This window comes from Nelumbo nucifera, chromosome 3 (genome assembly GCF_055504915.1).
Source record: "Nelumbo nucifera cultivar China Antique chromosome 3, China Antique-T2T, whole genome shotgun sequence".
NCBI lineage: Eukaryota > Viridiplantae > Streptophyta > Magnoliopsida > Proteales > Nelumbonaceae > Nelumbo > Nelumbo nucifera.
In genome coordinates this window covers 93,429,285-93,444,983 of record NC_142651.1, presented here as the reverse complement: position 1 = coordinate 93,444,983, position 15,699 = coordinate 93,429,285, and the positions used below count along the sequence as shown (strand labels likewise).

Sequence of the window (15,699 nt, the reverse complement as noted above, 5' to 3'; positions counted from 1 at the left end):
ACATGTCGGGTTTGTCTAGAAAATTACCCCACGGTTCGGTTAATCGAACCGTCAGCACCCCTACCTCACACAGAGAGAGAGCCTGATCCCGATACACCATATTCGAAGGAAGACTGAATTTCTCAAGAAGTGCAGATTCATGGTGAGAATTCGAATGAGATGTCAACTTCGTGATCCTGTGCATTGGTCCCACCCAGACACCCACCATGTGAGCATGTACTTAGTATCCAGTGAAAAAAGGGCTTGTTTATTGCTACTTGCTAGCTTTCAGCAAAGAAACCACTGAAACAACGACAAATTTATGCCAGTACTTTTAAATTTTATATTCGAAGAATTATCGAAACAAATAGGCGTCGTTTTTGACCGGCCGAGGAGAAGAAGGTCACCAAAGAATTATCGAAACAAACAGGCGTCGTTTTTGACCGGCCGAGGAGAAGAACGTCACCAACAAGCAACAACGAAGTGCATTTCTATGGAAATCTCCGTTTCAACCAAGAAATTCTTATCTTGAAAATAAAGAATTTCCAGACATTTGAGGGAATTGTTCCTTTCTCCATTTACTGGAGTATATAACTATATATTTTGATTGAATTTTTTGTCGCCGGTGATGCGAATTTCCGGTGCCATGAATGGAGAGAAAACAGAGCAGTTCAAGTAATTTCATCGGCTAACCAAACAAAAATTGTACAAAGAAGATACTCTTTCGTTCTAAATTAATAAAAGATTCAAAACAGAGAGAGAAGATCGAGATGTACCTTCTTCATCAGGTAAGACCCGGGCTTCAGATCTGAAACCGGCGAAGCAATTTAACACGAGGAAACAGAGAAGAGCAGACAGAATCTTACTCGAGTCTGCTAAAACAGCCATTAGCACCTTTAGTGAATTTCTCGCTCCAAGAACAGAGAATCCGTTCTTCAGTTCTTCTGCAACGAAATTCCTCGTGGATTTTGCTACAGATCAACAAGCAAAGCTCCTACGCAAGCTGAAGTTAAAGAGCAGTGAACGGCCAAAGTGAACTTCAAAACATAACTACGAGATTTGAGAACCCTTGGAGAAAGAGCAGGACTTCAGATGGTTGACGTTGATGAGACGAGAAGAGAATAGCTGATTGTAGCGGGAAGAGTAACAAATAACCAAAGTACAAACTATTACGGTAAATAAAATATAAGGGAAATTGTTCAAACCTCCTTCAATCATCTCCTGAACTTTTTGATACACTTGCAAATAGATCCCTTTTAGATCACCCCAAAGGGCGCTCTACACATAGAAATGTCTAAAATACCTATATAATTACTATTAAGATTAGTTTCTACAAAAAAAAATAATACAAAGTTTATAAACAATTAAGGCCCGTTCACTTTTTGGTAAATTATTTATCCAAGTAAATGCACTTACACAAGTAAGTGTTTTTCACGAAAGATTTACCTAGGTAATTACATTTATTCATGTTCTTTTATTTCCCATGTAAATAAGGTAATGACCATTTTAGTCATAAAAACTAATTATTATAAGGGGTATTTTTGTCTAATTTAAATGTTGACAACTTTTCCCCAAGGTAAAAAAGTTATTTATCCACCTAGAATATGGGGTATTACTCGGTCCCCATATAAATATAAAAAAAAAAAAACATGAGATTCTTAACCAATAGGAATCAAAATGTCATTGACCAACTTCTCTCTCGAAATCCAAAAAAAAAGAACAGCCCCTAAAAAAATAAAAATGAGAATTTAAAATTATAAATTTATCTTTGAATTATTAATATGAAGGGTAAATTTAAAAAATAAATCAATTTTAGAAAAAAAATGGAAAGGTTTGAACTAGCCATTCATATAAAAAAAATTGAAAATAAAAAATTTTGGTCAAAAACATTTGGATACCTCTTTTTAGATTCAAACAAAGGGGTCCTTGTAACTATCCCTAAAAAAGTTTATAGAAAATGATTGCAATTACCAAATTTTAAAGGTTTTAACAATTTATCCTCCATTCCTTTTTGACATGTAGGTATACGGCATACCACCAATTATTGGTAAATAAGCATTAGACAAAATTATCCTTACTGTTTACTTTTTATTACTATCAACAGTGATATTCTTGGGAGCTGGTGTGCGGGAGTCTCTGGGGTTTTTGTTTTGTACCTGAGCATAGTCTTTTTCTTACATATGAAATGCAGAAAATTTTGGCTGTTAAGTGTTTGGGGAGAATATTCACATGACACGTTAATCCATTCAAGCCTCTGTGGCTCTGTTTGTCTTTTAAGCCAAAACAACACAGAGGGAAATTGTGATTTCACCCCACACCCACGGTTACGTGTCATATGCGATATGCCCAAAAGCTGGCCAAAGTTTTTACGGATGTGACCCAGAAGGGACGAACTTCATAAGATTAGGTCGTTAATAGTAAGTTAAGGCCTAATTAAACAAAAAACACATTACGTCAACTGATTTTGGCACATTTTACTATTTGACGCGACACAAATTCTTGGCCTCACGTCAAATCACCATTAACCCCCTGAAATTTGGGGGTAGTGACACTAAACCCCCGAACTTTCATTCCAGTCCAAGGCCCCATGAAGTTTTAGATGTCAACATTTGCTCCATTCTGTTTAGGGGCGGCAATTTTTTGATCCAACCGGCCAACCCATCCATTAATTAACTGTTTGGGTTTGGGTTGTAACCATTTAGTCTGGGTAACTAGTGGGTTGGTTAACCCAATAAATTACTATTTAATGGGTTGCAATAAACTATTATTTAATGGGTTGGGTTGGGTTGGGTTGGTCACGGTTATCTTGTGGGTAGAGGTGTAAATTGAGTCGAGCTGCCCGTGACCTGGTACAAAATTGGATCGGCCTGGCTCGATGAACCCACAGCCCACGTGCCAACACGGCCCAACCTGCGGCACAGCCCACAACACGGCCCGTCATGGGCCGGCATGGCACGACCCGCCTGGAATATAGTTGTTGCCCTCCCCCCAATGGGGCCCAATGGTTAGGTTTAGCTTTTTTGGGGGGTTTTATAGAAATACCCCCCAATAGCTATAAATAGCCATATTAGGGGGTATTTGTGTAGTTTGCTTATTTGGGGTTGAAAAAATGACATAAATGCCTCCCCAACAGTTATATAACAACTAGTTTAGAGGGGATTTTTGAATAAAGTTATAAATAACTTTACAATGATCAAAATACCCCTCTTAACAACTGAATAACAGCTAGTTTTTTGGGTATTTTGGGCAATTGAATTATGTTCAATTCCTATAAATAGCCCTATCCTCCACCATTATCATCACACCAATTCAACAATTCTCTTAATCCCTTCTCTCTCTCTCTCTCTCTCTCTCTCTCTCTCTCTCTCTCTCTCTCATACTCATACATTCTCAACTATCTACAATTTGAATAATTCTGATTATCTGATTGTTTGATTCTGCATTCTCCAATTCTCAAGTCTCAACTTTATTGAAGTTTCAACTTTCAACAAAAAGAAGGCTTACTCAACCAACTCAAGTATCTCAATTTGGGAGGCTTGGACGTTGAAAGGATTCAACCGTTGAAATCAAGTTGGGATTTTGATCCAACAATTTGGGTAAGTCGAATTAGATTAATTTTTATCTTTTTATAATTAAAAAAAAATGATCGGCTCTTTGAAAATCGATTCCCTAACATGTTCACCATTGATGATATTCAATCACATTATGATAGTGTTAGCACTGAAGTGATTGATGTCAATGGAAGTGAAACTTTCACCCCCGGCACTGATACTAAGGGAAAAATGAGGGCCTCTAAGTTGAGTAGCCCGGTTTAGAAAATTTTTAAAGTAAAGGATATTGAGGGGAAGGGGAAAAGGGCCGTTTGGCAAAAATGTATGAAGGATTTTAGTAATTGTAGCAAGGGTGGTACAAGTCATTTGAGTAGACATCTGCTCACACATGAGAAAGAAAAAGATGAAGGGAGAGAAACAACTCAAACACAATTTGGGAGGGGAGTAGTTTTGGTACTTTTAAATATTCACAAGAAAAAATGAGACAAGAACTTGCTAAGTATATTGTACATGCGGAACAACCATTTATATTAGCTGAAGATCTAATGCTTGAAAAAATGGTTGTGTAATTTTGTGAACCCACAATATAAAAAAGTTTGTAGGAATACTAATAGGTCGGATACTTTAAATTTTTTTTTGTTCATACAAACAAAATTTAATTTATTTATTAACAAATCTTAATTATAAAATTGCAATTACTTCGGATGTTTGGACATCCAAATTTAATATAAGTTATATTTGTGTTACCGGCCATTTCATTGATGAAAATTGGCTTTTGAATAAAAGAATTTTAAGTTTTACTAGACTTGAATGACCACATACTGGCACAATTATTGATGTAAGTATTTTAAATACTTTGCATGCTTATGGAATAGAAAATAAATTATTTTTTATTAGTTTTGGTAATGCCAACAATAATGATTCTGCAATAAATATTTTAAAATCCCAATTAAGACCATGCTTAAATGGTAAATTATTTCATATTAGATGTGCATGCCACATCTTAAATTTATGTATTCAAGATGCCTTGAATATTATTTCTACTCATATTTCAAAAATTAGAAATTGTATTATATATATATAAAAAGTTCAAGGGCAAGAAAACAAGAATTTAAATATTTATGTCAAAATTATGGTTTAAAATATAGACATTTTATATTAGATGTAAATCATAGGTGGAATTCTACCTATGCTATGTTAGAAAGTTGTATTTCTCATAAACAAATTCTTACTGATTTTTATAATTCAAAAATGCCTAATGATATGATATTTGAGGAAGACTGGGAAATGGCAGTGTGTATAAGGGATTTTTTAAAACACTTTTATGATGTAACTAATGAATTATCTGAAATTTATTATCCAACTAGTTGTAATTTACCTTATCAATTAATGGTAATTAGTGATTGTTTTGCAAAATATAGAAATAATCTACAATTTCAATGTATTGTTGAAATAATAGAAAATAAATTAAAAAATATATTGGGAGAACATTTCTCCCCTTTATTGTTTAACTACAATATTAGACCCTAGGATTAGAAAAGATGATTTAGATATTTTACTTGAATCATATTGTGAAAATATGAATATTGATATAGAAAATAAAAAAGAAGAAATTAATAATTTATTATTTGAAATGTACAGTTTATATTGTACAACATCTTCTACTTTTGACCTTGAGCCCAGTAGTAGAAGAGGAAAACATTTTTATTTAATAAGTAGAAGACAGAAATCTGCTATTTCTACAACAAGTTTATTTACTGAACTTAATTTTTATTTACAAGCAAATTTTTCTAATTTAGGTGAAGGATCAAATAATTTTGATATTTTAGCCTGGTGAAGTGAACATTCAAAAATTTATCCAGTTCTCGCTGCCATGTCACGTGATCTACTAACCCCTCTGGTGTCTATAGTTCCATCGGAGTCTTGTTTTAGTGCAGGTACCAGGGTGCTGGATGACAAAAGAAACTGCATGAATGATGAAAGCATAGAGATGTGCATCTACTTCAAGGATTGGCTAGATGTAGAAAATAGATTACAAGACAAAGGAGGGCATGCACCTAAAGCATATGATGAAAGTCATGATTCATGATTCATGAATTTGACTACATGTATAGAATTTTTTTTTATTTTTTTCAAATTATTGTAATTTTTTTAATTTTGTTTAATTTATTTGATATTTTTTAATTTTTTAATAATGCAATTTTGTATTTTCAATATGTAACTATATTGCATTTTTTATATTTTATTAATTTATTCCATTTTCATATTTCATTCATCCAAGTATCCAATGATCCAATCATTGTATTTGTAATTTGTACCATTCAAAATTAAATGAAATAAAATTTCTATTTTTCTTCCAATTTGTTATTCCATCATTCTTATTTCAATTTGGTTAAGTATTTTTTTTTTCATTTATGTATTAGATAACTTAGATTTCTCATTTCTTAATTTTTTAAATAGTTCCCAATTCCCAAAGTTCAAAGGAAAGTTAAATATTTTAGTTTTACAATTTTACTTAGAAAATAAATCAAAACTTTCAAAAAAACAAAAAAAAAACAGTGTAGCCCGGTTCAGCCCAGGCCCAAGGCCCCGCAGCATGGCACAGGCCCGCACGGGCCTGAGCCGTGGGCAGTGCCAGGCCGACCCCCAAAATTTCCATTGGGGAAGGCGGCACAACTTGTGATAGCCCATGAGCCAACACGGCACGTCCCATCTTTTGCATAGACTGCCCATGGACCGGTGCCCAACACAACACGCTTTACACCTCTATATGTGGGTAACCACTATTCCCCCTCTCTCTCCATTTTTCTCTCTCTACTCGTTTTAATTCTGCAACTCTACTCTTTCTTTCTAACTTATAATAATCAAGTCTTTTTTTTGGAGAAATACGGATTTGCCCAATGCAAATTTCTAATTTCCACTACAGAGCTATAAACATTCAAAAGGTCAACAATCCACACTCTATGCACCAATGCCTGGCCGTGAATTGGCATCAATTTCGAGTTGACACCTACCCCAACAGTACTTTGAGCCTACAAATTCTGACCCTCAGCTGATCGGTCATTCTCCCTTTTTTTTCATTCAACACTAGCTCCTCTTTTATTCATCAGTTCCATTAGAATATCAAAAAAGAATTGAAAACAATAATTGGAGCATGTGAAGATGAACAAATTTTCACTCTTCCTCTTCTTATATTTTTATCATTTTCACTTAACTTAGAGTAGAAGTGTAAATTAGGCCATGTCAGGTTGGCATGACACGACTTTGTTGGTTACCAATGTTTAGTGGGCCTATGTGGGACGTGCCTGCCTCCTTTGGGATCATTAAGATGTTAGGCCTGACACAACCCATGGCACGAGCCCAAGCAGGCTTGGGCCGGGCTTTGGGTTAGGCCATAAGATGCACATTTTTTAAAAGAATTGAAAAAATAAAGAAAATTTTTAAATAAAATAACAAAATTGAAAAAATCATAAAATTTTATTTTATTTGAATTTCGATGCATACAATTGTTTATATATGGGTTGTGTTGGGCCATGTTGCGGATTGGACTACGGGCCCGTGACAACACAGCTCACTTTGTTGTCTTGTGCCATGCTAGCTCGTTTGCCTAAAAGTCGAAGTCCAACATGGCCTGGAGGTATGGGTTAGGCCACATCATGGCTCGCATGCTACAATAACGGGTCGGGCCCGATACGACCTGATTTACACCTCTATGCAAAAGTCTTCATCAATTGGTGTTGAATAGATTTGTTCATGGGTTGTGTTTGGTCAGGTTTGGATCGAGCTTTGCCTCTTTATTAATAAAAAATGTTTAGGTCCGAGTTCGAACCTAACCCTTATACAAAGCCCAAAACCCAATTTGAATTGTTGGACATAAAAACTCTTACCTACGGTGTAATTTTTGTTAATTTTATTTTCTATGTTTGTTTATAATCTTTATTATATTTTCCTATAAATTTTGTTTTTTTTCATTTTCTATGTTTATATATAACTTTTGTTTTTATGTTTTTTTATAATTCCTGCTGTATTTTTTGTAATTTATGTATGTAGGATTAATGGGTTAAGGCGGTTTTGGGTTGAATCCAACCCATTTAAATTTTCCTAACTGGGTCATTTACAAGTTAGTGGGTTGAATCCAACCCATTTAAGCATAACCCAAACCGAATCAAACCCATCCCGTCCAATTTCCACCCCCTAATTCCGTTAATGGAATTTATAGAAAAGATAAATTTATTAAAATACCTTTTTAACTTATTTACAAAAGCATTAGGAAACCCTCCTTTTTTTTCTTGGGGCAAGGAGGAGAATTTGATGATGTGGAATTTGAATTGTACAGGCCGGCGCAACTTGGCACAATATGGGCCATTTCAGGTCCGGGGGCCCGTTACTATAGTAATTGTGTCGTGCCATGGCCTAGCCCATACCCCATGATGGGCTTGGATTTTGAGGTCCACGGACTAGTATGACACAATACGAATAAGTGGGTTGCATTGGCATAAGCACAACCCACATATATACTATTTTATTTTAATTATATTGTAATTTTTTAATTTTATTTTATTATTTCATATATAAATAATTGTGTTCATCAAAATTTATATAAAATAAACTTAATTTTTTTTTTCAATTTTCTTAAAATATGCCTTTCACATCCCAACCCACGGCTTGGCCTAGGCTTGTGCCACGAGTTGTGTCAGGCCTGACTTGTTAGTGGTTCCAGGCTAGGTGGGCATAACCCACTTAGGCCCATGGGCTAGCATAGCTCATCCCGTAAAGTCGTGACATGTCGACCTTGAACCAACTTTACTTACAGGGTAGGGGGTCTGTTTCCAAATTTTTGGAACTGACCCCCACCCAAGTCAGTTTCAAGGTCTAGGGGTTGGCCCTATTCAAACGAATCCGACGAACTGACCTTGGAACCCTATTCAAACCAATCCGACGAACTGACCTTAGAACCAAATTTACCTTGAAATAAATCCCAAAATATTTTTTGAAGATGTGGAGATTTGAACCCAAACACTCACGGTAACAAAAGCCATAGTCTCATTTGACCATCAAGTTATTAAGTGATTTGATCATTTGTTTTCATTTTAATATTATATGTGTCTAATAAATAATGTAAAAAGTAATATTTACAAAATTTAAATTATAATGACAAATTTTCAACCATATATTAATATATTATGATCATCTACATATTAAATTACTCAATTTAATCAATAAAGATAATATAAGTTTTAAATTATATTATCATTATTGAGAATCAAGTTTTTAAAGGACATGTTTCATTTTTTTTAAAAAAAGATAGAACAAAGAAAGAATAGGTTCTATAGGTAGACCTTGGAACTGACCCTGGAACCACCAAGGCCAGAACCACTAACCTTCACAAAGTAGGTTTTGGGTTTTACCATGAAACCAAACTGAACCGACCCATATTCATCTGCATAATTAATTAAACGCAATAGATATACATTTTGTGGAACCAATAATAACACTCCACATCAATCATAAAATATATACTGAATCACAACTATTCAACCTCTTAGCAGAGCTTCATGTATTTTATCACTAGCAGCGTGGGGTGTTATCAAGCATTTGGCTAATTGATTTATGGTAACTGAAATGGTCATTCAGCATACTCTGGAATCTGGATCTATTGCTCAGAAGACTGTAAGTGTAACGACTCAAAATCTCCCACGCATCTTTACCCATAAGACACTATAAATAATATACAACTAGGAGATGTATATACAGCTGCAATGTCATATAGGTAGGTGTGGGTGGGGTTCTTGTGCAACCCAATGCATGTGTATCGACATCCAATCACTAGTAGATGCGCTAGTGTTCCAGTACACATGGGACCCGCACAGAGAAAAATTAAAAATTATGGAGGAAGGCAAAACACCACCTTGCCCCAATACCCGGGCATACAAAGCTTTCTCTCACCATCTCCAGCCCACCCAAAACAAAGCAAAACATTGAGCTGAAAAAACAAAGCAAATTAAGGTTCTAGTTAATTCTAAGAAAACACGTTAACCAGCCTTGTGAGCAGTAAATCCAGGCTCTACCCACACTTACCATATGACATCTACCCAAATATGAGGAACATCTCCCGTGATTGTATATTATTATACATAGGAAATGTGGGTAAGAGATCTAGAGTATTTTGTGGGTAAGTGTGGGTAAGAGATCTAGAGTGAACCATAAGTGAGTCCTATCTCCTATGTGTATATAACACTGTCGTGTTCATTCATTATTGGTTACGGCCGTAGACTGTTATAAGCATTAGTCTTTGTAGTACACACTAAGGTTATGTTTGGCTCGAAGGAAAAGGTAGGGAAAGGAAAGGTAAGGTAGGGAAACCTATACAAGATTTGTAAACGTTTTCTTATCTTTTTCTACTTTTTTCTTCAAATCAAACACAACCTAAGTGCATTCAGCATCCCTTTTAAATGGAGTCGTGTGGGTAAATTGGCATGACCATAGGCTCTCTATGGTAACTGCAATGGATCTCATATGCACTCTGCTTTTTCCACCCCTTGATCATAGGAATGGCAATAGGATGGGTTCGGGGTAGGGATCATATTCCCCGTCTTCAACCTCGATCCCCGTTAGGGCTGTTCATAAGAAGACCCAACCCGACCAAACCGACCCAACCTGAATCGGCCAGGATTTCTTCAGCATCGGTTGGTTTCGAGTTATAAAAAATCATAAACCGATGATTCGGTTCGGTTTTTATTTTCATGTATGAAAACCAAAATCAACCCGAACCGAACTGACTTAGTAGTTAGTTCTTAATTAGTAGTTACAACCTACTTAGTTCCTACTTAATTAAGTTGTCTCTATCGTAGTTACAACCTACTTAACTAAGTTGCCTCTCAAACTCTGCTCCCTTCACAACTGGATCCATGGATGGGCCACAAAACATTAAGGAAATACTGGTTTTCTTTGAGAATGTAGAGCCAGAAATGAACACTTGAACAACAACTAAGTCACTACTAAGTAGAGCCGAAACCGATCCAAACCGATTCAAACCGATCATGTCGGTTTTGCTTAACACAAGGTCAGTTTCAGTTTCAATTTCAGGTAACCCGACTAGATCAGGTCGGTTGGAAAAACATCAGTGAACCGACCCAACCCAACTTGTAAACAGCCCTAATCCCTATCAGGGGTAAAAGTTGTCTTTCATCCCCGATCTCCAATGGAGATTTATATCCCTGAAATTTTTTAATTAACAATATTTTTTTAAAAAAATAATTTACTTAAAATAAATAAAAATTTTAAAAATAAATAATATTTTAATATATATATATATATATAATATAATAGTATATATTTAATGTGAATAATATTTAATATATATAATCAGGTTTAGGACAAGGCGGTGACTTTATTTTTCATCCCTGACCCCGAACTCAGTTGGGATCCCTATTAATCTCCATCCCCGACCCAATGGGGTCGAAGAACTCGGGTACTTTGTCACTCTATCAGGGATGGGGAAATTGCCATCACTCTATCATGGATCCCACAAGACACTACGGCTGCCCAATTGGGAACATCTCCCTATCAACGACAAAGGAGATTCCTAATGTGCGGTTGTAGTGGCTTTGTTTGGGAGCAGATCTTTGAACTTATAATGTGCGTTCTCTTAATACCGAAAAAGAGGGAAAAAGTAAGCATAATTTTTGGCTTGTTGGGAGCAGATCTGAATCTGTAATGTGCCACTTTTAATACTGATGAAAAAAAATGTATAATTTTCTCCTTAAGCTGCATTTATTTAATAACGTCTCTATGAATATGAAAGTGTAAGATCAAACCCGCGTAAATGCTGTTATCTGTTTCCCGGTAGTCTGTATTTGGTTTGAAGGAAAAAGAAGGGAAAGAAAAGGAAAGGTAGAAAAGCTTTTACAAAACTTATATAGGTTTTTCTTACTTTCCATACCTTTTCTTTCAAACCAAACGTAGCTTACAATGTCTAACATCTATGAGTTATAGTAGGGGTGTTTACGGTCGTGATTTGGAGAAGATCTTAACCCAAATCAGTAATTTATGGCTTGAAAAATTTTCTAATTAAATCAAACCATTTTAATATCAAAACCAAACCAGTTACAGTTTGGTGTGATTTCTAATATAATTGAGGACTTTGGGCCATTTTTGGATAAAAAAAACCAAATAACATCCCTAATAGTTAAAACTTAATATCATGTTAGAATGAATATTTACTCAATAATATATTTTTTATATTACTGCTTTATTCATTAAAAGATTTTACAATAAAATATTATATTATCAGCAAATCGGTGGTTGTTATCAAAGTGCCCGTGAGGCAACCATGCCCCAGTAGTTGAGTTGGTCAGAGTTGGTCACATGGCATACACTGGAAATGGAAGTGTAGCATCAAACCCATAGAACTGCAAGTTCCCCGTGGTAAGGTCAGTAAACCTCACATGCATCCTTCTCAACCCCTGTCAAGGTTCAAAATATCGATTGCCCTCTATAATGTCCCACAGCATATTCTTGCCGTGTATTGGGAACATCTCCCAACGATGACATCATCATTTATGGTATCTGGTACTATCATTGGGAGATGTTCCCAATACATGATGGAGATGTTGTGGGGGGCAATCTTGTGGGGGATTGATTTGATCTCCAAATACTTGCTATATGAAAAAAATTGTATTTTTTAAATTTTCAATAATGGAATACTCTTTTTTCTAACATTTTCAGTTTGATATTTTACAAATAGCTATATATGAGGACGAGTGCTAACATTTGAAATTATCAAAATCCCCTAATTCTCAATATTTATCATTTTTAAGATGCTTGATACTATACAATATGCATAATACATTGTGATACGTATCGATATTTTAAACCTTTCTCTTCACCCCTCATTAGTCCCTTGCTATGTGTATTATGTAATGTCAAAAACAAAATAAAAAAGGGAAAATTCCCAATTACTACCCTGTACTTTGGGTTTAGTGTTACTTTGGTTTTCGAACTTTAAAATGCGACAATTCAGTACTTGAACTTTCAAAACATGACAATCCATTACCTGATGTTAACTAGCCGTTAAGTGGCATTTGAAAAAGACATAAATGCCTTTCGAGTGTCATCTAATTTTCTTTATAAACCATCTAAACATTGACAAAAAATTAACAGTCTCAAATCCTTGTCTCTTCTATTCAAGAAAGTTAAGGTCACCAGAATGCCCACTCAAATGTACCCCCAATTTTCTTGAATGGAAAAGGCAAGGATTTTGGATTCTTAATTTTTTGTTAATGTTTAGATGGTTGATAAAGAAAATTAAATAATACTTGAGGGGCATTTGTATCTTTTTTAAATGCCACTTAAGGGCCTGTTCGTTTGCTTTGAAGTTTGACATCTGAAAGTGTAATAATTACATTAAGAGGTATATTGGTATTGGTGAACTTTACTTTTCTTTGAAATGTAAAAAATGTTATTTTGAATTCTGAAAATTATCAAATATTTATTTTGAGAGTTTTTGTTTATCTTTTGGGGGTATTATTGAAAAGCAAAAAGTTGTATGATTGCACTTTAAGAAATAAGAGATAAGAGGAAATGAATAACTATTTTTCTCTTAAAGTTAAAAGATTCCTCTTAAGAGATAAGAGTTAAGAGGAAACGAACATGCCCTTAACGACTAATTAACAGCCAATTAATGACAAATACTAGATTGTCACGTTTTAAAAGTTTGGGTACTGAATTGTTGCATTTTAAAGTTCAAGGACCAAAGTGACACTAGGCCCAAATTACAGGGTAGTAACTAGGAATTTGATCCCCTAAGGCAATTGATCTCAACCAAAATGAGCACGAATGGGTCATCCATCATTTGAGGTCAGCTTCATGAATAAAATTGAAGACAATCGCAACATCCAACTGAATGTCAAGAGAGGTTCCGGACTCCATGGAAAGCATGACACCAGATCCAACAAACAATTAAAGAAAACTGCTATTGTGATCTACTTTGGCCTTCAATTTTGCCAATGCCTCAAATGAAAAATGTTCTAGTCTTCATTTTCAAGATGGTACCAGTAGTACTTCAACTGATGTACTAAAAACCTGAAATTAGAGGTTCAAACTACACTTAAAAAACATTTAGGCTCTGTTTGGATTGTGGGATGATTTGGGTGGGATGAGAAAGGATGGGATGGGATGGAATGAGAAAGTGTGAAGTTTTTATTTTCCATCATTTGGTTTATGAGAAAAATATTGAGAAAAAACATGACATAAATCAGAGTTGAAAATAAAACTATTTAGCTCCAAAAATCAATTGTCCCTCTAAAAATTTTCAAACTCTCATTGAATCCATAATTTTTCACATAACAACGGACCATTGCTATCCATGAAATGGCATTTGTGAGAAGGCACTTTAATCCACTTTGTCCTGTAGTATCATGATTCATAAATTCTTTTTCTTCCTGTAGTGATTTCAAGTGCCCATAGGCTCCAAATTAGATGATAGGGATCACGACTGGTGACATGGGCTTGGATGAGACTGTTCCAAGCGAAGGTGTTTGACAGGGAATTTGGTCGAACATATGGTGAGTGATTGCAATTTTTCAGGTTTAGAGGAGATTTAAAGCTGGGCTTCAACACTACTGGCTTGCCAAAGTTGGGATTCGTTTATTGGTTTCTGGGCTTTGAACATTGTATCTGTTACAGTTGAAGGGCGTCTATTTGTTCTATAGTTGGATAAATTCTGATAGAAGGAAATCAAATGCTGAAGAGAGAGAGAGAGCATTGGCATTGGTTGTCGATTTGAGAAAGTACGGCCCCTATTTTCCCATCCCATTTTCGTATGCCTCACAAAACAAACATGGGAAAGTGGAAATACAGAGCCTTTCTAAAAATATTCCATCTTCCCCACCTCTTTCTAACAAATCAAACAGAGCCTTAAGAAATACAGGACTCCTGAGTCAACCGACCAAACGTGAACTTGGTTTTGTTTGGGCATAACTCAATTATATTATAATGGTGAATTTATACAGAATTTGATCAGGATTCCCTTTCCTCAAGGCCAATCCACTCAATTAATGCCAAGTTGAAAGCATAGCTCTCCATGTTGTGTCAGTAGGTCAAATATGTATCTTGCCACTAACCCATTAATCCATTAAATAGGTAGGTGTAGAATATAGCGCCTCGCCCTTAATACGGTCTAAAACCAACAAGGCAAGAAATATGGCACCATTTCTATGTAAAATTAGACTTGTTTGGATAAGTTTTTGCTTTTGAGCTTTGTGCTGTGGAAAATAAAATTAAGCAAAAAGGTGTTTTCAATGTTTGGTAAATTTTGTTTTAAATGCTCAGTTTGAAAAAAAATATAAATATAAATATACACAGTGCAAATACATACAAAATACAAAGTTTTTGTATTCTATAAATTTGTATTTATATTCTTTCCAAACTGAGTCAAAAGTACTTCAGGTATTTGTTTTTCTTATGTCCCAACTCCCAAAGCAAAGAGTTTTTCTTTTTTTTTTTTTCCAGCTACACAACAGAGACAAGCCATTCCTCAAACCCATAACCACTACAACCCTTGTAAAAGCAAGATTGGATCTCAAATCTTCACTACAACCAGCCAGTCCAGCCGGGGCTTATCAACCAACCAGTTGGCAACTTGCACAAAGCCTAAAATCGGGGTGTATCCAAATGCAACCTCAATAGATTTGTTCATGGGCTGAATAGCCCCCGCCTGACCCTATAAAGAACAGGACAGGATGGGCATGGGCTTTAGTAAATAAGCCTGACTCAACCCATTAGACTTATTCATGTGCTGGGCCTTGGGTTTGACTTTACACTGTTTCGGACTTGGGGCTTCAGGCTGGGCCCATTCAAATTTTGGCTAAATCTAATCTCAATTCTGGCCCATGAACATCTAGGCCTGACAATTAATAGGCCAGGCTTCAAGCTAACACATATTTTGAGACTCACAAGATCAGGCTATAAGTCTCAGGCCTGATTATTTTTCGAATTGGGCTTCCAATTTTGTATATAAGCCTGGCCCAAATCCAAGCCCAACCCGATAATATTATATATAATACAATATATATCAGTAAATATTAATGTATAACAAAAAACATATATTCATATTTATTAATATATTATATATAATAAATTTTGCTTGGATCTCAAATTTACTTTTACT

At 35.2% G+C, this 15,699-nt stretch overlaps 1 protein-coding gene across 1 annotated transcript in view; it reads right to left on the bottom strand.

Moving 5' to 3' along the window:
* Positions 1 to 1,102, bottom strand: part of LOC104589770 (putative LRR receptor-like serine/threonine-protein kinase At1g53440) — a 35,532-nt gene extending 34,430 nt beyond the window's left edge. Inside the window, exon 1 of the mRNA XM_010248202.3 lies at positions 756 to 1,102. Within this exon, the coding sequence (XP_010246504.1) occupies positions 756 to 867 (112 nt within the window). The 5' untranslated portion in view covers positions 868 to 1,102. The remainder of the gene's footprint in view (positions 1 to 755) is intronic.
* Positions 1,103 to 15,699: the final 14,597 nt, after the last annotated feature.